Genomic DNA, 21,860 nt, shown 5'->3' on the forward strand with positions numbered 1-21,860 from the left:
TATGATGTATTTATTCTTTAATATTACTTAAATGCAGCAGTCAAAGCAGTTTATACAACTTTAGTGCAAAAACAAAAATTCAACTTTGCAAAAATACTCAGCAAAAAAAGTTGCTTTAAGTCAAGAGCAACTACAGGAAAGCAACATATACAAATTAAATATTGTACACGGTCCATGCACTTATGGACAGACTCCATAGCTATTTTCTCAGGGTGAGTATGTGTATGGTTGTGTTTAGATGTACGTGTGTATGCATGTGTGTATGTGTGTGTGTGTGTGTGTGTGTGTGTGTGTGTGTTGGCATCAGTCATCAGTGCATCACAGTCCAGGTTCGGAGCTTGAGCTCAGAATTTGTGCGATGGAAATTAGAAAGCCTTTCTCAGCCTGACTTGAAGAGCAGGATCGCCACTTGACCAAGATAGAAGTAGATGAAGTGTTTCGTTTCGTGCGTCACGTAGCTGCCGAAGTTCCGTCCCACGATGCAGTGCCATGTGGGATTGTACTTCTTGTCAAACTCCTGTCAGAAAAGGAAAAAAAAATAAATCTGTAAAAATCATTAACGCTGGCCAAAGCCATTATTCCCTGAGGAAGAAAAAAATGCTCAATATGCCATCTGGTGCCACATCTCCATCTATCACTTCTATGAGAGATACGATCACTACATAACGTGTACATGAGGCTACACACACCCCTCATAGAACATGTAAAGGCATTTAAAAGCAGTACCTTCTTGATGTAGGCAGCAATGTCTTTCTCAATGTTGTACTTCTCCATGGCCTGTGTGGCACAATCCACAGCATCCTGCTGCATGTCCTCCGTCATGTCAGCATTTTTGATCACGGCCTTTCTGTCAGTCATGATGTCTGAAAACACGAGAGTCGGAAACAGAAAGACAGAGTTGATTGGCGTAAACAGGACAGTCTGGGATTTCGTTTCTTTGTCAGAGATCTGTTCAGTTCAAACTAAATAAAATCCCTCTCTTACATGAGAGCCACGCTATTTTTAAAAGCAGCGAAGGACTATTTTCTACTTTCCGCCTCCCAATTTAGAAATCGCCACTTCTCAGCTCATTAGGCCCAATCACGAACATGGCTGTTCTTTGAAAGCCAAGGCTGCACATGCACATGCAGGGACCACGTCCCCCCCCTCAGTCTAGTGCATTGCTTAGCGACAGGCTCGAGTGGATCCCTGCTGCGATTTCCTTCTTGTGGAAACCGCAAGAAGCCAGTTATGACCAGCCACGCGGTGGTCCAAGTTCTGACGCTGCAACAAACGGCTCTGTAAAAAAGGTTCCTCTGTAGAGAACATTAAGACTCCGGCAACACGCTGAATATTTAGCAATATCCCAAAACGACTACCAACAGGCGAGCGCGAGGACCAACACCTGCTTTATCTGAGACGTATGAAGTCAGCCACCTTTATCTTTTCAAAAGTGCCACATCAGTTTGCTGTAATACACAGAGTGAAATGTTCAGCCCTCTTCCACATCCATCTTGTGTTCATCAAGCACCAAATTACATTAGATCCGACTTTGTCTGTAAGGATGACAAAGCATCTCTAGCGAGATTAACATCATCCATCCCACCAGCAACCAAAGCTATTATTGGCTTTATATACACAAGCACCTTTACCCACCACAGCCTTAAATAGACGTATGTTTACAGCCAATAATGGCTCATTTGGTCGAGCTTAATCAAAGATAAACCTTTAACTAGCTACTTCATGCCGACCATCCAGAAAGGAAACCTCGTTCCTGTTTATAAAGGAAGCGAAGAGTCTGAGAACTTGCTCCTGTGAGATAACGCAGGAAAGGTTTGCGTTTTTGTGTGGAAAGAAATCTTATCGAAAACCTTTGTTGTTTGTAGTATTTTGTATAAACCGGACCAACAGGGTCGTATTACACGTTGTAGTATTTCCCAGGGCTGTTAGCAGCACACCCGGCTGTTATCTTAATGCAACGTGACAATTAACAGAGAGCAAATCAACTCGATAAACACGGCGAGGCGAACGTCTCCCCCTCTCGTATTATGCAGAACGCTCGAGTTGCACTTATCGGGCTGGATAAAGTGTCATGTTCTACATTTTCCCTGCAGTCATACAAAATGCAAGTATGAGCAATGCACCTGATCTTAGCCGAGCTTCAAAAGCAAAACCGACGGATTCATCAGCTTCTGTTCAAAAAGCACACCACAGAATTTATATTAACGCTAATTACAAAACATAACCAGGCGCGAGGCAGCAATCTCACGTTCTGGAGATTGAAAGTCTGGGGGCATGTTCAGGTTTATGGCTGCTTTGTGTACGTTTAGGGAAACAATTAAGAAACAGTTTGATAAAAAGAAACAAACCGTTATAAAAGCCGCCGCGATCGACAATCCGAGAGACTCCCGTTTCCCGACGACACAAGCAACAGCCTGCTGGATTTCCTGGAGAGTAAAATACTCAATGCTATACACTGTGTGGTCCAGGGACAAATACAATAAGCTGCTATTGAATTCGAGTGGCTAGATTGGGCTTCAGCGTGCAGCGCAAGGCCGTGTCCTGTTCAATCAGACGGATTTAAATGTCATTCGGTGGAAGAGGAGTGTGTACAGTCGTACGGTTCTTGTATGAGGTTTATGCAAATGGACCGGGGGCGGGCTGGGGTCAACGATATGGACTCCTGAGGTATTCTAGGCCCACAATTATAAGAAATCCTAAAGCATGTACATATAATACAACATATAATATGCACTGCATAACAAGTATCTTGACTAATTTATTTTACCATTAAATACCATAAAAATAACGTCTACAAATAATGCAGCAGGTTTCATTGACCTGTGAATGGGTCCAATTGAGAAATTTGCATATATACGGTTGCTCTTTTCTGATCTATTTAATAAAATTATAGAGCACAGTTACAGGGGTCCAAGCACCGAACCATAGATTTGACTGGATGATTATTGGGGTATTCAAGCACAAACCACCAGATGACCATGTTTTTAATACAGCTTGAAAAATCAAATCATTACAGTGCTGTGCTATCTGATTACCAGGATAAAGGGTAAAAAAAAAAAAAATCCATGAATAATGCAAGAGTCATGATCACATTTATGGTTCAGTGCTTGGACCCCTAACAGAATTCAGCCTTTACCCTCTGACTCAGGGTTTGGCCTCCAAACTAAGACCATTGGTTCATTCATTATACAGTCAATAACTTAATCTGGATACTATCCATTAAAAATAATATCCCTGGTGCTTATACTGAAGATCATTTCAACACAATTTGCACTTCTGTACACTTATAAAAAGCTGTAAACTTTCTGGCTCCTCATGAGGTTTCTTCATCTCGTCTCATGACTGTCGGTTTTTTCCCCTTTGACATATTTTTGTGATTTTTACTCAGTGTGTCAATATGCACTGTTTAAAATGCCATAGAAATAAATCTGAATTACAAAACAGTAATAATAAATAATAATAATAATAATAATAAATGCCATGTCATTAATAGTATTACTATTATTATTATTATTATGTAATTCAGATTTGTGTTTTTTGCAGTGTGTAAATATGCAGTGTTAAATGCAATAAAAATAAATCAAAATTTCAATATAATAATGCCATGTCTTAATAATAATAATATTGTTGTAATTCAGATTTATTTGCATTTTGTGCCCAATGTGTGCCCATATATAAATCTGAAATTAAAAAATAATAAGCCATGTCATTATTATTATTAATATTATTATTATTGTCATTCAGATTTATTTGTGCTTATTGCAGTGTGTAAATATGCACTTAAATGCAATAGAAATAAAATATAATAAATAAATAAAATAACCTATAAAATAAATTACTATTATTATTATTATTAATAATAATAATAATAATAATAATAATAATAATAATAATAATAAAGCCATGCATTCAACCTGAGCAACTAAATAATATCAGCAACTCGACAGAACGATCCAGATAGATATTAATATAGAATTCTGAAGTAAAATAGAAATGATAATTGAATCCAATTTGATTTTCAGGCTTTGCTTATGATTAAAACCTGAAGGATATTAAATGCACGAGATTCGCATTAAGGGGGGATATAATAATAAATAATGTTTTATTTCAAACTTGTATTTATTTCATTTATAAAATGACAAAAAAAAAATAAAAAAAATAATAATTTCAAAAATAAAAAAAATAATTTTATAAATAAATAGATAAATAAATGTATTATAAATCGGTGTCATGTGTGAGGATCAATTAATAAAAAAATAAAAAAAAGTGTAGACATAAAAAGACAAGCTGAAACGTAAAATACACGTCACTCCAGATCACAAATCAGGATGAACCCATGAGAAATAAAGTAACTAATAAATATGCACGTATATTAACAGGTGTAATAAAAAAACCTGCAGCTCACTAATAAACTTGTCCTCGCGCACACAAAGGGACCATAAATGCCGCATGAATGTTTGTGCGCGAGGCAAACAAACACAAAGCTTACCGTGTGTTAACGAGCTCTGCAACCGGTCAGACGTCTTGTTTTATTCGCTTCACGGACCACCAAACAACGCCACGTTTTTAACAACAGACGGCTTTTCACCTTTTTCCACTATCCACGCGACGGCTGCGATTTTCACTCATATTCAACTACGTATCCTGAGGGAGGGGGAAGGTGAGAACACGTAAGCCACGCCTACACCACTGCACCTGCACTCTGATTGGCTAAGGCGTCGGCTGTACCCCTGTTTTCCACTAGCTTCCTACTGCCAGCGTTTTATTTCATCCCACAATGCATTACGGTGGGAGACGATGACAAGCTCTCACTCTCACTCACTCTCTCACTCTCACTCAGGCCTCGTTTACCTCAGACTCACTGGAAATGATGTATATTTTACATAACCTTTTCATTTGTATTATTATATCAATAAAACATTATCATTACAATCATAACTTTTCATTTGATGTCCATTATGTATGATTAACATGTGAAATGCTGTTGTACTACTGTAAGTGTGTATGTGTGGGTGTGTGTTTACACTCCTAATGGCTCATTTGGTAACACCGGAGTAAACACGATGCTTTTTTGTTTAACCGTCTGGAGGATCCGAGGGTTCTGACAGTCGACATGGATCCGGAGTTCACGTCACTCAGGACACCGTTCAAACGAACGTCTACACCGAGATGCAACGAAGCACCTCGGGCTGTCGGACGAACCCGGAGAACCTTTAAGAAACTGCCACAGGTTCTGACATAAGTTCCATACAGATAGTATGCAGTGTTCACAACTGAACACGAATCCAGCCTGTATTTTTCCATCGCAAACATTACAGCACAGTACAATGATTTCTTTGTATATTTGCAAAGGAAGATGGGGTCAGAGCACAAGGTCAGCTGTGCTACAAGGCCCCTGGAGCAAAATGGGGTTAAAGAACCTGCTCAGGGACCCAACAGGGGCAGCACTGGAGCTTAAACCCCAACCTTCTTATCAACAACACAGAACGTTAACCTCTTGAACCTTCTGAAAAACGAGTCGGTAATGCCATCACTTACATCGCTTCTTAGAACAGGCCCTCATAGGGCCGGGACTAGAAGTTTTAACATGTATACATAACGTATATTTTCTGCCAAAACCACCACCAATCCTTTGGGAAAGCGTCACACTTGATATTCGGCCTAGCAAAGACTAGGATCTACTTTTTATGTCAAGTACGGTCTGCCATGGTTGTTGTTGATGCTGTTCTACACTGCGGTCATTGAATCTGTCCTGTGCACATCCATCCATCACTATCTGGTTTGGAGCAGCAACTAAACGGGACAGGAACAGACTGCAACTTGCTGCCCCCCTGCCTGCTCCCCAAGACTTGTACCATGTAAGCATAAGAAACCGGGCAGGAAAATTAACCTCAGCTCTTCCCTTCTCTCAGGCGCTACAGAGCTTTGTTTACCAAAACTCCCAGACACAGGAACAGTTTCTTTCCCCAGACAATCACCCTGATTAACAACTACCTCACTATAATTATATTCCTTTATATCTAGAAGTACTGCATTATCAGAACTGTCAGTCATCACATCATCTGTATATGTTACACACACTACTGCTGCTGTATATATTGTACAAAAGCACAATATCACACAATATCACACAATACTGTTTTTTGCACTACCATGCACTCTGAGAACTTTATGTACATTACTGATCTCTCATATGTTCTGTATTCATATTTAATACTCACACTGTCTATTGTGTATTGTCTCACTTTATCGTGTGTAATCTGTTTTGTCTCGCATATTCAAAGATAAATGTATAGTGTTATATATTTATGTACTTTGGAGAGTCAGAAACAGCTGGAACGATATCACGTATCAAGTCTCCACACTTGGCCAATAAACCTGATTCTGATTCCAGGGTAGCTGTGGAGATTGGTGCTCCAGGTCAACAGTTTGGGGAAAAACCTCATATAGATGTAATAATCACATGCCCACAAACTTTGGCCATATATGTGTGAGCCCAGAGTCTGTTTCCCCTCCATTAGAAATTTGTGTTAAAAAGAAAAAAACCCTCTAAATTTAGGTTCCAGTCTTTTTTAATTACAGAAACGCTCATCACTAACGATGGCATACGATTTTACTCTCACTTGCAAAAGCAGTACACTGGAGCCATTTAAAGGTGCATCGGTTACACGAGTATGAACCACTGCAGACAAGAACATGGCCCGGTGTCACAGGAAGCTTACTTTTCTTAGTATTCATCTATCATTCATGAGGTATTATTTTACATGCAGTTCTGCAAGAGTAGTTGAGACCTTTTAGCCCGGCTTTTGCAATAAATAGCACGGGGTACGGTATTAAAAATATCCACAGAATCAAACTACAAATCTAGAACTTAAATTTCTCTGGCTTTATTTAAAAGTTTCTGTTGATCTTGATTTATATCGAAGGCCAAAATCCACAAAGTAACGAATAAAAAAAACATCACACCGGCTGGATTTCAAACCTTTATTGAAAGAGAGAAGGAAGAAAAAAAAAAAAACACAACAACAAAAACACTACAAACTAGAAATATGAAGTAGCCAATTCAGAAAATCCCACCAATTCAAACACATCTTAAAAAAAAAAAAATATCCAGAAGCATTTTGTATATTTGAATCCCTAAATAAACTACAAAATCCCCCTTCATTATTAATATCCCATCCCACCCTCCCAAAACCTTAAATCCTTCTATTTACCCAGCTCCTCATGTGGATTCCATCCAAAGCAACTGATCCAGCCTCCCGGTTCCCGGCTCTGCTCCACTTTATACCAAAAACTCATCTCATAAAAGAAAAACGACTGCAGGATCCCTTCAGTGTGCGCCTCTTTGGTCTGGCTCCGCAAAAACAAAAAAAGGAAAAAAAAAATTCTTTAAAAATAAATTTGGTTCTAGAAAAGCCAATTGAAATGTTTTCTGCTTTTTTTTTTGTTATCTCCATTAAGTGCGGTTTGGTGAGGGGGTTGGGATCCTCTCCTACGGTTCCCGCTCCCGGTAAATTGATCCTGCTCCATGTATGTATCCATCCTTATCCTAATCCTAATCCTGCTCCTGATCCTGAACTGATCCAATGATCCGGCTCCAAGGATCGGGAGACAGTGTGTCCCTCCTCCAATCCAAACCTTTGAATACCAGCAAAATCAAAAAGAGGGATCAAGTTAGAATCACAGCTATGTCAAAAGCTTCTAAGAGATTATCATAGGCGCGGTGTAACTTTTTGTTTGGGTTTTTTTTTTCTCTCTCCAAAGAATAAATCATTACTTAACTTGACATGATCTAACAAAACCTTTAAGCACCGTATTAACATTACACCATTGTACCATAGTCACAAACAGCAACAACAATGCAGTATTTCCTGAATGGATTTGCAATTTACACTGTTACAAGCGCCCAAGGCAAACCTTCTTCCATCAGTATCTCCTGAGATGTTTCTGCGGTTGCTCAAGAATGGCACAGTCCGGGCAGGTCCACTTTAAATGACAAATGTTTTATATTTGGGACAAGAAAAGGGGGAAAAAATAAAACTTTAAATAATAATTAAAAAAAAAATTCTGACGTATGCACGAGCATGGCATTAAGACAGAACACATGCATGCTTGGCAATAAAGGCCAATGAAGAAGAGGTCAAATAAAAAAGGAGAGGGAACTATAAAGGGAGGGTAAAAATGACAAAGCAACAAACTTTACATCAGGTTACTGAAAGTCGGAGGGGGAAAAACAAAAACAAAGCAAAAAAAAACCCTGCAATTTTTGTTTGAAGGTGTCTAAAGACGCTTGTCATCATACCATTGCCAAAATTGAAACGCCTGCTCCTCCTCCTCCAAATACGCTTTATCCTAATATGAATGAACTGTGCTTGACAATCCTTTATTCCAAAGCTTTCTTTAATCCTGCTCCTCTGTTGTCTATAGAAAGACACACGAAAAGGTAAAAATAGAACAGTTTTGCAACAAAAATCCTAACCAGCAAAATTAAAACTCGACTTACCCCGCCCCAAAAACCCTATTACTAACAAAAATAGTAGCCAATTTCTCAAAACAAGACTTTTTTTTTTTTTTTTTATAGTATTTGGAAATCTACCTTGTCTTACACATGTACAAACAATGGGGTTGAAACACTATTTAAAATATAAATGCAGAACAAAAGACACAAGGGATGAGGGGGAAAGGATACGACAGGACAGAACAATAGGTAGGGTGTTTTTTTTTTTTTTTTTAAGTTGAGGGTGAAGGAAGACAAACGGGAACATCCATTTAGCTACACTTCATTTGATCTTTAGCTAGATTATTAAAATGAAAAGACTCATTTATGGAAATTCCACTGCAAACCAATGAAGACGTTGATTCGGGCCGCGAGAAGGCGAGGCAAGTCAAGATGACCATGGAGTACAAAGCGGGGGTCCGATGAGGGTGGGCAACACAGGGTGTGTGTTTGTGGCTGGAGAGCTAGCTGTATTGTGAGAGTTTAAGTGCGGGAGCGAGAGCGGCTGTGACGGGGTGAGTAACGTGGAGATCCTCTGCTGCGGCGTGGTGAGAAGCTGCGGCTTCGGCTGTTGCTTCGGCTCCGACTCCGGCTGCGGCTACGAGAGCGTGAGCGCCCGTAGCTCGGGCTGCGTGGGCCGTCCACCTTTACGCGGATGTAAGCTGTCTCGCCCTAAAAAGACACAACAGATCCCTTTCTAACACAGAACCAGCTAAGAAGTTTACTAATTTAGGAATTACTTACCGCTTGCAGACCTGAAACAAAACGTTAAACGTTTTCAACCTTTTTAAATCACTTGACAATTTAGCCAGCATTCGTACAACAGGCTAACGCATGCTTCCTCCGAGACCTGTGCAGCCTGCTGATCTTATCTTTTTGAACTGCTGGTCATGCTACGTCTGGGGGCGGAGCAACGCGATTGGAGGAAAGTGTTATCCGCCCTCTTCTGCATGCATGACATCTCAAATACCATAAATATTTAATGTCACTGATCGACAGGAGAGAGAGAGCATGGCTATTTTGCTCCATTGGCTCCATCTGAAGCGTCTCCCCGCCCCGAAATAATGAAGCGTACAATCTACAAAATGGAATCGACAGCATAGGAGTGGTAAAAAAGGGATGTTGTGAACAGTAAGCGCTAGCACAAATCTTGGTGTCAAATGCACAGCCCAATAGCAAAATCACTTACATTCAAGTAAGCCATTCCTTGGATCCTCCTAGTCCATGTGTCTCCACCACGGGTTTCTGACAACCTTACCTTGAAACATCCCAATCCTTAAGCTATGCCCTGTCCTGTCCTGTCCTTCCCAATGGCGGTTCCTATTCAGAAACTCAAACGTACCTCGTGGGACCGGAACTTAGTGTTATCCAGCTTTCGCACTGCGTAGGTCATGTCTTCTTTGCGCACAAACTCCACAACACCGGTGCCATCTCGGAAAACATCAGCGTAACATACATCACCTGCTTCACGCATGTGATCCTTTAGGTCCTGCCAGCTTCCGCTAGGAGGGAGTCCTGTGGACAAACGAGGGCATGTTAACACAGTAACACAAAGCGCTTAGTCTGTCATCTGCTCTCTTTATTAACCGGCTGTTACAGTTTAGAGACCTGAATAATCGATGCTCAAAAAGTACCTACACAGAAGCTATTAAATTTTGAAAGCTCAATAACGCCAACACTTTTTATTGAAATGTTATTTACTGTACTGAAATCCTTCCATCTGGTCAATAAATAAAAGATCAAGCTGTTTGAGGTCTAAACGCAAAGCACCCTTTTTACAACAAGAAAATATGAAGAATGTACTGACCTGAAACTATGACCCTATACTCTGAGCGCCGGGACGGAGGGCCGTATCTGCCTCTGGGAGCCCCAGCTCCACCTCTTCCCCCACCTCTGCCACTCCTGGGGAACTCCACACGCAAGCGATAGCCATCGTAGTCATAACCATCTCTTCCATACACAGCATCTTCTGCATCTCTGTGAAAATAAAGCAAGCGAACGCATTTAACAAGCATCCATATGCACTATGTTAGTTAGCATTAATCCAGCTCAATCCCTTCTCTTTCCACTGAACAGAAATCTTCTACCTAAGAGGGTCACTCCAGAACTCCTGGCTAATCTCATCTGCAATGTTTCTCCTGTTTTAATGTGAAGAATTCAGACTGTGAGCCTGAGGCAGCTTTAGCGATTCAAGGGTTAGAGACTTTCCCAAAAAAATCTGAACACTGTTCTCACATCGCAGCTGCTGGTTATGAGCAGGTTCACCTAAGTTACCAACAGTATAAAAAACATGAATTACTAAAATGTATTAGCAACCAGCTAATAATGTTAGCCAGCCAACCAGCTAATAATGTTAGCCAGCCAACCAGCTAATAATGTTAGCCAGCCAACCAGCTAATAATGTTAGCCAGCCAACCAGCTAACGATGTTAGCCAGCCAACCAGCTAACGATGTTAGCCAGCCAACCAGCTAACGATGTTAGCCAGCCAACCAGCTAACGATGTTAGCCAGCCAACCAGCTAACGATGTTAGCCAGCCAACCAGCTAACGATGTTAGCCAGCCAACCAGCTAACGATGTTAGCCAGCCAACCAGCTAACGATGTTAGCCAGCCAACCAGCTAACGATGTTAGCCAGCCAACCAGCTAACGATGTTAGCCAGCCAACAAGCTAACGATGTTAGCCAGCCAACAAGCTAATGTTGTTAGCCAACAAGCTAGCTAAATACGACACGACAGGGTTGTTTGTGATTAGTTTGTACCTGGGGTCCTCAAACTCGACAAAAGCGAAAGGCGGTCCTCCTCTTCTGTTTTTCAGGTCGATATCACGTATCGCTCCGTATTTGTAAAACACATCTTCGACGTCTTTGGTGCGGATGTCAGGAGGCAGATTCCCCACGTAAATCCGACAGTCGTTGTTTCCCGCAGGGCCTCGGATCACTCCACCGCTAGACATATTCTAACACAAACAAACGTTTTAATATACGCGCTTCGAATAAAACTAACGGTGTTTCCATATAAACGCATATAAATACTCACCAGCGTTAAACAGGGCTTCCGAACACGATAAAGACAAAAACACGTCTCGCACCTAAGATGGCGTCTTCGCTTCTTCCTTCTGCTTCGGAGCCGCAAGCGAATACAAATCAAGGGCTGAAATCAAAATGGCGTCGTATTTTCTACCTAGGTGTACTACGTCAGAAGTGTCCTGTGGCCGGGTTATACACCCTACATAGTGCCCTACGTATGCAAAACAGAGCCATTTGAGACGCAGCCCAGATACTAGCGGTCACGCGCTTCAAAGATGATGCAAAAAGTTAAAGGTGTAAAAATGTCCATTTGTTTAATAGTCGGTTTAAGACAGAGATATCTATGGGTTTAAGGGACAACAAGGGAAAATGTGCTAAATTAAGTACTTTTAATACTTAAGTCTATTTCATGTGCCGTTTTTAAGGTGCAATAGTACATTTTATTCATTTATTACATGCAAAAATTAAATATTTAGGATAAATATCAGGAATGTTTGCTGTTTGGATGGGTCTCCTGTCAATCATCTCTCTCTCTCTCTCTCTCTCTCTCTCTCACACACACACACACACACACACATACACACACACTCTCAGACACAAACACTCTCACACACTCAGACACACGCACACACTCTCAGACACAAACACACTCACACTCTCTCTCTCTCTCTCTCTCACACACACTCACTCACACTCTCTCTCTCTCTCTCTCTCTCTCTCACACACACACACACACTCTCAGATACATGCACCCTCTCACACACACACTCAGACACACACATACACTCTCACCATGACAAATTCTTTCAAGAATTTGCATAATTCGTTTATAAAGAAAACTATTTTGGATGAACGAGAATGACGTCACACGCCGTTCAATTCTGTCATAAATCTGTATGTGGATTTCTATATTTTTATGTGACTGCCTCATATCACCGTGCCAGATTTAACTTCCTTAATTACATCAACTCTGTACGTGTCCAAGACATCAACAGAAAAAAAAATATATAATCTAGTGATATAAATAAATACATAAAACCACAATTTATTGGAATCGTCAGTCTGAGCCCATAGGCAGTAGCAATCGAAGGTGATTTCCCAACAAAAACAAATGAAATTTAAATCACATTTAAAACAATTAATGATTAAAAGCAGATTTTATGGCTTCCTGCATCAGATCGCCGTGCGTTTTAAATATTAAACACTTCCCCTGAAGCTCAAGCATAAGACTTACAGGAAGGTTTAATACTTTCCTTAGAACAGATTTTTGTCCTGATACAAACAAATAAATTTTGGCTACAGTGCGCATTATTTATCTCAGCTCTAGACTTAAATCCAGACTTAAGTAAGTTAAAATGAGGCAAATTGCACAATCCTACAGATTTCACACAGAATACGTGTAGAACTTAGTTAGAACTTGTTGCCCATCGACACCTGATGATTTTTATTTTGATGTAATCCAACAAGATGTGGACAAAATACTGAGTCTGAGTGGATTTCTGACAAAACATACATTACACACCGTGTCTATAAATTTACAGCTGAAAGTGACGTGACATACGGCTAAGTACGGTGACCCATACTCAGAGTTTGTTCTCTGCATTTGACCCATCCAAAGTGCACACACACAGCAGTGAACACACACACACCATGAACACACACCCGGAGCAGTGGGCAGCCATTTGTGCTGCGGCGCCCGGGGAGCAGTTGGAGGATTCGGTGCCTTGCTCAAGAGCACCCCGGTCATGGCCGGCCCGAGACTCGAACCCACAACCTTAGGATTACGAGTCAGACTCTCTAACCATTAGGCCACGACTTGCCCACTAACGTCATACATTGTGTTATGTCCATGTGTAGAGGTGGTGTGTTTTTTTTTTCCCAATTTAATGTTGTTCTGAAGCAAAAAAAAGAATAATAATGACAAAATAAAAATCACACACAAAAAAAACCAAAGATAAAGAAACAGGGAGTGAATCTGTGAAATAGAGACGGTTCGGTTTTATAATCGGATTTACGGCAAAGATATATTAAAGGACATGGAAATTAAGTGATAAAAAAAGGTTTTTTTGCATATTCATTTCATTTAAAAAAAAAATGTATAGAAAATTTAAATCAAAACCTGGTTTGTAGTAGAGAAAGAAAGGAATAAACGTCATTGGTTCTGTGACAATAACATTCAAAATTATATGAAAACTATTCAAGATTTCATAGTTCGGAATTTAAACAGAAAATAATAAATATCTACACAATAGACTGTCTTTAGTAACAACTTACAGTGTAGTGAGCAATCAGTGCATTAAAACAACACTCACAGGCACCGTGTGTGTGTGTGTGAGTGTGTGTGTGTGTGTGTGTGTGTGTGTTAGTCCTTTTTGGCCAGTTTTTCAGCACGTTTCTGTCTAATCTCGTTGACGATCTTGAGCAGTGAGAGCACGATGGGAACACACATGGGCAAGAAGAGAGGGATGTAAATGGCAAACTTCTGGTCGTCAGGAAAGTATAAAAGATGTAAGAGAGACGGGTCGAAAAACGCTCTCTCAGAAGCCAGTATGGCCTCGCGACTGTACTGCAGGGCAAAGGCCAGGTTCCCGGCCTCCAGCTCAGCCGTGGCAGCCTGGAGAGACGCGACCGCACTGGACACCTGCGACAGAAATAGCAGGATAGTCAGAGAGAGGGGGAGAGAGAGAGAGAGAGAGAGAGAGAGAGAGAGAGAAATGAAGTGGTGTTTAGCACAGAACTGTATCATGTGGTTCTCACACACATACACACACACACTCACACACACTCACACACACTCACACACACTCACACACACTCACACACACTCACACACACACACTCACACACACTCACACACACTCACACACACTCACACACACACACTCACACACACTCACACACACTCACACACACTCACACTCACAATTAAATCTCAGCATTCAGACAAAAATTTCTCCAGCTCTAATTTCTAAATAAGACAGAAGACCAAATGGCATCGCATGAACGATATGGATTCTCTCTCTCTCTCTCTCTCTCTCTCTCTCTCTCCCTCTGCCCCTCTATCCCATTATACAATAATAACATAAAAAGGTGACTCATGTTTTCATCCTAAACCTCACTGGTTCTCAATGTCTCAGACTGGAATTCTAGCGTCTGTCTGTCGTTACTAGGGAGGAGTGATGAAGCGATGCCGTGATTTCCATCTCCTCACCTGCTGCGCGATGTTGTCGTTAATGACGATGTTGCTGATCTGGTCGAGGAGCTGAGCCAGCGATGTGATGGTGGTCGTAGCAGTGGCCACGTTCTCTACGCTGCGACTCCACAGCAGCCGGTCCAGCTCCCAGTCGGCCAATCCGGCACTGCCTGGGCTCTGCAGAACGAAACCAGGGGGAGGCTGTGTCTTCTGGACGCCCAATAACAGCCTGGGAGAAAGGAAGACAGAAACAGAGCGGAATATTGAACAGTTGTGAAAAAACAAACAAACAAACAAACAAACAAACAAACAAAAATCTTTAAAGACTTTGAAAAGGTCCGACCTCAACTGTGCCAAGAAGACACCCATTACTTTAGCCATGTTGATGTCGATGTGGACAGGAAAGTCCGCCTCGGGGCCATACATGTCGTTCACGTTGTACACCTGACAGCAAGCAACAGATAAAGACATACATGGAAGACACAAAAACCAGTGAAGAATAAAGAAAATGGTGATGGTGAAGCAAACATTGGAGGACTGTACCATAATCCCTCCCCAGCGGGGGCTGTGGAACGCGTTTGAAGGCACCTCCTTCTTCTTGTAGTCTCTGATGAAGAGTGGAGAGTGATGAGCCTCGGGGACATACAGCAGGAAGTTCAGCACCGGATACGAAGACGCAGCGTTGGAGCCTGATCGAGACAAACGAGAGAATCTTCTTTCAAATATTTGTCACTCGAAGCCTTTAAAATAACCTGTTTTTATGTTGATATCCGTAGTAGAAATGTCCGCACCTAGTCTGGCCTCTACAGGGTTGATGACGTGCGCCAGACTGGCTGCGTTCAGAGTGTACGCCGATACGGCGTTATCAAAACGAGGGTTGACCCCCAACACGGCGTAGTACAGGATCTGAGCGAGAGAAACCGACTCGGATTTATATATATATATATTTAACACGACACAACAGGTACAAGAAAGAGCAAAACTTTTAATCTTAAGTACCTGCGAGTCCACGGAGAAGTTGGCGATGGGGCTCAGTTTGTTCAGAAGAGGTTGGATGTAGCTGTGAACAGCTCCCTCAATGTCCCAGTGCAGGCTGTGGGATTTGGGGTCAGGGTTCAACAAGCTGAACGTTATTTCATAACCTGAAGTAAGAAGAAATAAAAATCATACAGACTAAATAAGACTCAGACAAAAAAAAGAGAACATTGTTTGAAACCTCACTACTGTTCAATTCTCGATTTTGATTGGTCAGAAGGTGTTGATAGATGTAACGTATGGAATAATTTGTTCATTCATTCATTCATTCATTCATTTTCTACCGCTTATCCGAACTTCTCGGGTCACGGGGAGCCTGTGCCTATCTCAAGGCGTCATCGGGCATCGAGGCAGGATACACCCTGGACGGAGTGCCAACCCATCACAGGGCACACACACACTCTCATTCACACACACACACACACACACTACGGACAATATTCCAGAGATGCCAATCAACCTACCATGCATGCCTTTGGACTGGGGGAGGAAACCGGAGTACCCGGAGGAAACGGGGGGAAACCCGGAGGAAAAGAACATGCAAACTCCACACACACAAGGCGGAGGCGGGAATCGAACCCCGACCCTGGAGGTGTGTGGCGAACGTGCTAACCACTAAGCCACCGTGTCCCCATGGAATAATTAGTTAATTATTATTATTACAATTATTTTAAGAGTAACATCAACTCAACATTTCACAGGGTTTTATTCCTCCTACACCACAACAACCTTCCAAACGTCAACAGCGATGTTCTGTTTATTTGATTAACGCACGTTCTGCTTTTACAGTTTTAGAAGATTCACAAGGGAAGTAACTTCCTGTTTTCGGGGATATTATTGCAGCAATTATTTCGATACCAGACATTATTTCGAAGTTTTTGAAAAGCCCACCGCTTTAAGGTACAGAGAAACAGGAGAGAGTAAACATCTGGTCATGAAGACTTTCTCATGGAGGAAAACATCCTGAATGCGGAGCCCTGAAACTGGAGACTTTTAACCCAAATCATTGATTTTTTTACGTGTTTTTTTTTTTTGCATGTTTGTGGAAAACTCCTCAAATTAGAGATGCTGCAAGCACAGGATTCAAAAACGGCAAAGTCCTCCGGATCCTCCACCATACGAGTTCCTGTCGAAGTTGTTGCTATAGAAACAATAAGGCTGCGATTTGAACGTTTTTATGTCTTACATCATTTCTTCAGCGGTGATATAAATCTAATCTCTGACCTGGACTGGACTTGGTGGCCCTCATGCTGTCGACCAGGCTCTCCTTGCTGACCTGGCTGATACGGATACGGTCACTCAGAGCACCAATGATTTCCTGGTGGCTGAAGGACATGGTGTCGATCACCTGCTTGACTTGAGGCTCCACAGCGGATAGCACTTCCTTCAGACTCCCAGAGGCAGGAAGCGGAGCGGCACGCAGCAGGGCGGTGCGCCACTGACCCACATACACCTTCACATCCTTTGTGTGGAGACAGAGCAGGCAGAGCAGATATTCAATAATCTATAATACGTCCTTCATCCCTGGAGAACGTGATCTAATCTTAATCTATAGAATAAATGCAATTCTGATATAAAGTTTATTATGAATAATTTTTAGCGAATCTTACAGCCGGTAACAAGGTGGAGGACTCGGGGACGACGTACACCACGACCGAGCCACACGCGCTCTCACTGAGCGTGTGCAGAGAAAGATCCGCCTCTGTGAGAAGAAAGAAGCATTAAATCCTTTAAACTACAACCAGGATATATTTCTAAACGTTTCTACAGATTACAAAGTACCTTGAGCTGAGGGCTGATTTAAAGCGTCCTCCTCCATGATGGTAGCTGTGCGGTACTTGGTTTCGTATCTGTACCGTAGCCTGTTCTTAGCTGCAGCATTAAGAAAAAGCAGGAGATAAGAAACAATTCACAGGGGTTTTTTTTTAAACAAATCAGTAACTTAAAAGGATCTTTTAGTCACCGTCTACTTGGTGCTCCTGCTCTCGGGTCTGACTGAGTGGGACCTTCTTCTGCTGCTCGGGGCTCAGGGTTCCTCGAGAAAACACCACCTCGACCTCTACGCTTAACTGGAGCTTTGTAGACAAACCATCAACACAGTGATCATGAGCACAACATCACCTGTTCAGTGTAATGTCAGAGACCCCAAAATACACTGGGTCTGAATGTGTAACCAGAGCATCAGCTTAGACCCTTACTGTTCATAACTAAAGCTAGAGACAGCAGAATAAATAGATGGATGGATGGATGAATGTATAAATTGATATATGAATGGATGGATGGATGGATGGATGGATGGATAGATGTAGGGATAAATGGATGGATGGACAGATGGATGAATGAATAGATTTACATCGACAAGGCTGGTGACCAAACCTATGGATGTCACATCTACAAGGCTGGTGACCAAACCTATGGATGTCACATCTACAAGGCTGGTGACCAAATCTACAGTATGGATGTCACATCTACAAGGCTGGTGACCAAATCTATGGATGTCACATCTACAAGGCTGGTGACCAAATCTATGGATGTCACATCTACAAGGCTGGTGACCAAATCTATGGATGTCACATCTACAAGGCTGGTGACCAAATCTATAGATTCAAGTTTTTATTTGTATAGCGCTTTTTACAATAGACATTGTCTCAAAGCAGCTTTACAGAACATAAACACAGAGCAGAAGGTAAACATAATTAATGATAAAGGAATTAACGAATAATAAAAGAAATAAGAATTAACAGAATAAAAATTCTAGATTATTATTAGATGTATATAGTTCACAGTGTGTATGTATTTATTCCCCTATCTATTCCTCTATGTCACATCTACAAGGCTGGTGACCAAATCTATGGATGTCACATCTACAAGGCTGGTGACCAAATCTACAGTATGGATGTCACATCTACAAGGCTAGTGACCAAATCTATGGATGTCACATCTACAAGGCTGGTGACCAAATCTATGGATGTCACATCTACAAGGCTGGTGACCAAATCTACAGTATGGATGTCACATCTACAAGGCTGGTGACCAAATCTACAGTATGGATGTCACATCTACAAGGCTGGTGACCAAATCTATGGATGTCACATCTACAAGGCTGGTGACCAAATCTATGGATGTCACATCTACAAGGCTGGTGACCAAATCTATGGATGTCACATCTACAAGGCTGGTGACCAAATCTATGGATGTCACATCTACAAGGCTGGTGACCAAATCTATGGATGTCACATCTACAAGGCTGGTGACCAAATCTATGGATGTCACATCTACAAGGCTGGTGACCAAATCTATGGATGTCACATCTACAAGGCTGGTGACCAAATCTATAGATGTCACATCTACAAGGCTGGTGACCAAATCTATGGATGTCACATCTACAAGGCTGGTGACCAAATCTATGGATGTCACATCTACAAGGCTGGTGACCAAATCTATGGATGTCACATCTACAAGGCTAGTGACCAAATCTATGGATGTCACATCTACAAGGCTGATGACCAAATCTACAGTATGGATGTCACATCTACAAGGCTGGTGACCAAATCTACAGTATGGATGTCACATCTACAAGGCTAGTGACCAAATCTATGGATGTCACATCTACAAGGCTAGTGACCAAATCTATGGATGTCACATCTACGAGGCTGGTGACCAAATCTATGGATGTCACATCTACAAGGCTAGTGACCAAATCTATGGATGTCACATCTACAAGGCTGATGACCAAATCTACAGTATGGATGTCACATCTACAAGGCTAGTGACCAAATCTATGGATGTCACATCTACAAGGCTGGTGACCAAATCTACAGTATGGATGTCACATCTACAAGGCTGGTGACCAAATCTATGGATGTCACATCTACAAGGCTGGTGACCAAATCTATTGATGTTACAGGTGTAAAATACCTGTAATGAGTCCAGCTCAGAGATTTGGGAGTATGGAAGCCAGGCTCGGTAGGTTTCTGTGGTCCTCCACCATAAAGGCAAGCCAAGCACAATAACCACAGTGGCGATGGACAGGGCAGCATTTCTACCACGACGTTTTTCTGTCATTGCAGAACAAAATAAAACAGTATAATGACATAAAACCAGCTTTATCCTGCTACATACATTCATATTCATCCAACAATCATATTTATCGTCCAGAATGAAACAAAAATGAATAATATCGCAAACAGATGTGGAAACAAACAAACAAACAAACAAAAACAACACTATATGTAAAATGTTTATGAATTACTTGCCTGTCTCTATTGCTGCCATTGCTGCATGAAAGCACTACCGCATATGACGTACGCACTGACCAATCAGAGAAAAGGATTCTAATCGCGTTTATCCAATCAAATCAAAGAAGAGGCGGGTTTAGTGTTTTGTACGGAAGCCTTAGCAAGAGTTTTTTAAAGCAATAATAGTCGTTTTGAAATTATATATATATATATATATTTTTATGTTTGTCTACGTTAAGATTTTAATTTTGAAAGATTTCATTTTTGCTTTTTTTTGTAGTTTCTTGTCAGAAACAGAAAGTAAGTTGGTTTTATGTTTTTTTAATTCACGCAGAAAATAAATAAACGAACAAACAAACTAGTAAATAAACAAATAAATAAATAAATAAACAAACAACTAAAAATGTAAATAAATAAATAAATAAATAAACATCATATAAAATATAAAATTAAATTCATTAATTAATTGATAAATAAAAAAATGCATGAAAAACAAACAAACAAACGAATAAATAAATAAATAGACAGACAGACAGACAGACAGACAGACAGACAGACAGACAGACAGATAGATAGATAGATAGATAGATAGATAGATAGATAGATAGATAGATAGATAGATAGATAGATAGATAGATTTGGAATGAACTCAATAAATGAAGCAGAATGCAAATTCTGGATGCAAACTAAAAAAGGAATTGTAGCTGCCCAAAGTTGGAGCCATTAAATCATTATCAATCAAAACCAGCAACAAATAATAACATGGAAAATTAAATTATAACAGAAATCAGTAATTATTCAAAAATCTATTTCTGTTTAACTCTTTTTCCTCAGCATCATTATACTTATATTAAACCTGTATTTGCTGCTGCTGCTACATGATTGGCTGAATTAGAGAACTACATTAACAGGCAGGTGTAACGTTGTTCCTATTAAAGTGGCCGGCGGTGAGTGTTTGCAGTCTATGCATTATAAATACAATGCTACAACATGCTTTGTTAGCTGGTAGGAATTAGACATAAATCACACACACACACACACACACACACACACACACACACACACACACACACACACACACACACACACACACACACACACAGCTGGGTAGAGGTCCCAATGTGCTGCATTCTTGCATTTAATGAGCTTGGGATATCCATCATTGCATTTAGTTTCTTCCAACATGCTTTTTAAGTGCATTGGCTTCAACACTTCAACATCCTTTCTGTAGCAATTTGTACTTCTATTACATGCTTCCTATTAACCAGTGACAAAGTCATGTAAGAGCTCAGCCTTGGGGTATCGTGCCACCACCCACCTCATAATAATCCAGCTATGTGTCACAACTGCAATATTAAAACCCTTTATAGTAATATAATAATGTTATAGTAAATAAGCTGTAAATAAGGAGCTCTAAAGATTTACATTTATATTACATTGCTTTAAACTGACCTACTGCCTTTAAAAAAAAGGGAAGGGAAGTGATGCTTCCACCTCCATGCTTTACTATAGTAAAGTTCTCAGTGCTCCAAGTGGATGTTTTATTTATTTATATATATATTTATTTATTTATCCAAAGATTGACTTTCATGCTTCTTGGCACATCCAGGCTCTAACTGGGCTGTAAAGTGCAGATCTCTCCAGGATGAACTTTGGCTTCATGGATGCTACTCCAAACACATACCTCATACTTGATCATGGATTTTTGATGCATGCTCGGGATGATTGGTGTCTCATTATTTGTTGTTTTAAATAAATTAATTAAATAACCAAACCATTATTTGTCCTGGAGATGTTTTGATAGCTCCTCGTTCATGAATTTGACTCTGTGGTGGCCTGAGTCGTATTCTATGGTGTGGTCTGCTGGTGC

The 21,860-nt window shown here is 40.8% G+C and overlaps 3 protein-coding genes across 7 annotated transcripts; all 3 read right to left on the reverse strand.

Annotated features, from left to right (window-relative positions):
• On the reverse strand, positions 1-4,656 carry dynll2b (dynein, light chain, LC8-type 2b). 2 transcript variants are annotated; one of them, XM_047805989.1, is made up of 4 exons: positions 4,490-4,656; positions 2,349-2,426; positions 727-863; positions 1-517 (listed from the first exon to the last, which is right to left on the reverse strand). In XM_047805989.1, exons 3-4 carry the CDS (start codon positions 856-858, stop codon positions 380-382), a joined length of 270 nt encoding a protein of 89 aa, XP_047661945.1. In that variant the 5' UTR covers positions 859-863; positions 2,349-2,426; positions 4,490-4,656; the 3' UTR covers positions 1-379. The 2 variants fall into 2 exon arrangements, with proteins under 2 accessions (XP_047661945.1, XP_027009142.1); XM_027153341.2 differs by lacking the exon at positions 2,349-2,426 and having other exon boundaries at positions 4,490-4,650.
• A 2,314-nt stretch (positions 4,657-6,970) lies between these two features.
• On the reverse strand, positions 6,971-11,694 carry srsf1b (serine and arginine rich splicing factor 1b). 4 transcript variants are annotated; one of them, XR_003441556.2, is made up of 7 exons: positions 11,535-11,694; positions 11,258-11,454; positions 10,305-10,474; positions 9,840-10,012; positions 8,845-9,169; positions 8,303-8,421; positions 6,971-7,638 (listed from the first exon to the last, which is right to left on the reverse strand). XR_003441556.2 is itself a non-coding variant. In XM_027153444.2 (5 exons), exons 2-5 carry the CDS (start codon positions 11,449-11,451, stop codon positions 8,981-8,983), a joined length of 726 nt encoding a protein of 241 aa, XP_027009245.1. In that variant the 5' UTR covers positions 11,452-11,454; positions 11,535-11,694; the 3' UTR covers positions 6,971-8,980. The 4 variants fall into 4 exon arrangements, 1 of the variants encoding a protein (XP_027009245.1); XR_003441555.2 differs by having other exon boundaries at positions 6,971-8,421; XR_007138949.1 differs by having other exon boundaries at positions 8,303-9,169.
• Positions 11,695-12,545: 851 nt separating this feature from the next.
• Positions 12,546-20,125, reverse strand: pigs (phosphatidylinositol glycan anchor biosynthesis, class S). Its single transcript, XM_027153340.2, has 12 exons — positions 20,009-20,125; positions 19,671-19,810; positions 17,716-17,827; positions 17,535-17,624; positions 17,363-17,454; positions 16,977-17,214; positions 15,717-15,859; positions 15,509-15,623; positions 15,261-15,406; positions 15,061-15,161; positions 14,736-14,946; positions 12,546-14,165 (listed from the first exon to the last, which is right to left on the reverse strand). Exons 1-12 carry the CDS (start codon positions 20,025-20,027, stop codon positions 13,887-13,889), a joined length of 1,686 nt encoding a protein of 561 aa, XP_027009141.1. The 5' UTR covers positions 20,028-20,125; the 3' UTR covers positions 12,546-13,886.
• Positions 20,126-21,860: the final 1,735 nt, after the last annotated feature.

The sequence above is a fragment of the Tachysurus fulvidraco genome, chromosome 21, assembly GCF_022655615.1.
Source record: "Tachysurus fulvidraco isolate hzauxx_2018 chromosome 21, HZAU_PFXX_2.0, whole genome shotgun sequence".
NCBI lineage: Eukaryota > Metazoa > Chordata > Actinopteri > Siluriformes > Bagridae > Tachysurus > Tachysurus fulvidraco.

Coding starts and splice junctions, on each gene's coding strand:
- dynll2b (XM_047805989.1), bottom strand. CDS start 858: ATGACTGACAGAAAGGCCGTGATCAAAAATGCTGACATGACGGAGGAC. Junction 518..726: donor TTGCTGCCTACATCAAGAAG/GTACTGCTTTTA, acceptor CTTTTCTGACAG/GAGTTTGACAAGAAGTACAA.
- srsf1b (XM_027153444.2), bottom strand. CDS start 11,451: ATGTCTAGCGGTGGAGTGATCCGAGGCCCTGCGGGAAACAACGACTGT. Junction 10,475..11,257: donor GTCGAGTTTGAGGACCCCAG/GTACAAACTAAT, acceptor TTATTTTCACAG/AGATGCAGAAGATGCTGTGT. Junction 9,170..9,839: donor CTAAGTTCCGGTCCCACGAG/GTACGTTTGAGT, acceptor GTGTCTTTTTAG/GGCGAGACAGCTTACATCCG.
- pigs (XM_027153340.2), bottom strand. Junction 17,625..17,715: donor GCAGGAGCACCAAGTAGACG/GTGACTAAAAGA, acceptor TTAATGCTGCAG/CTAAGAACAGGCTACGGTAC. Junction 14,166..14,735: donor ACGACAACATCGCGCAGCAG/GTGAGGAGATGG, acceptor TTTCTGTCGCAG/GTGTCCAGTGCGGTCGCGTC.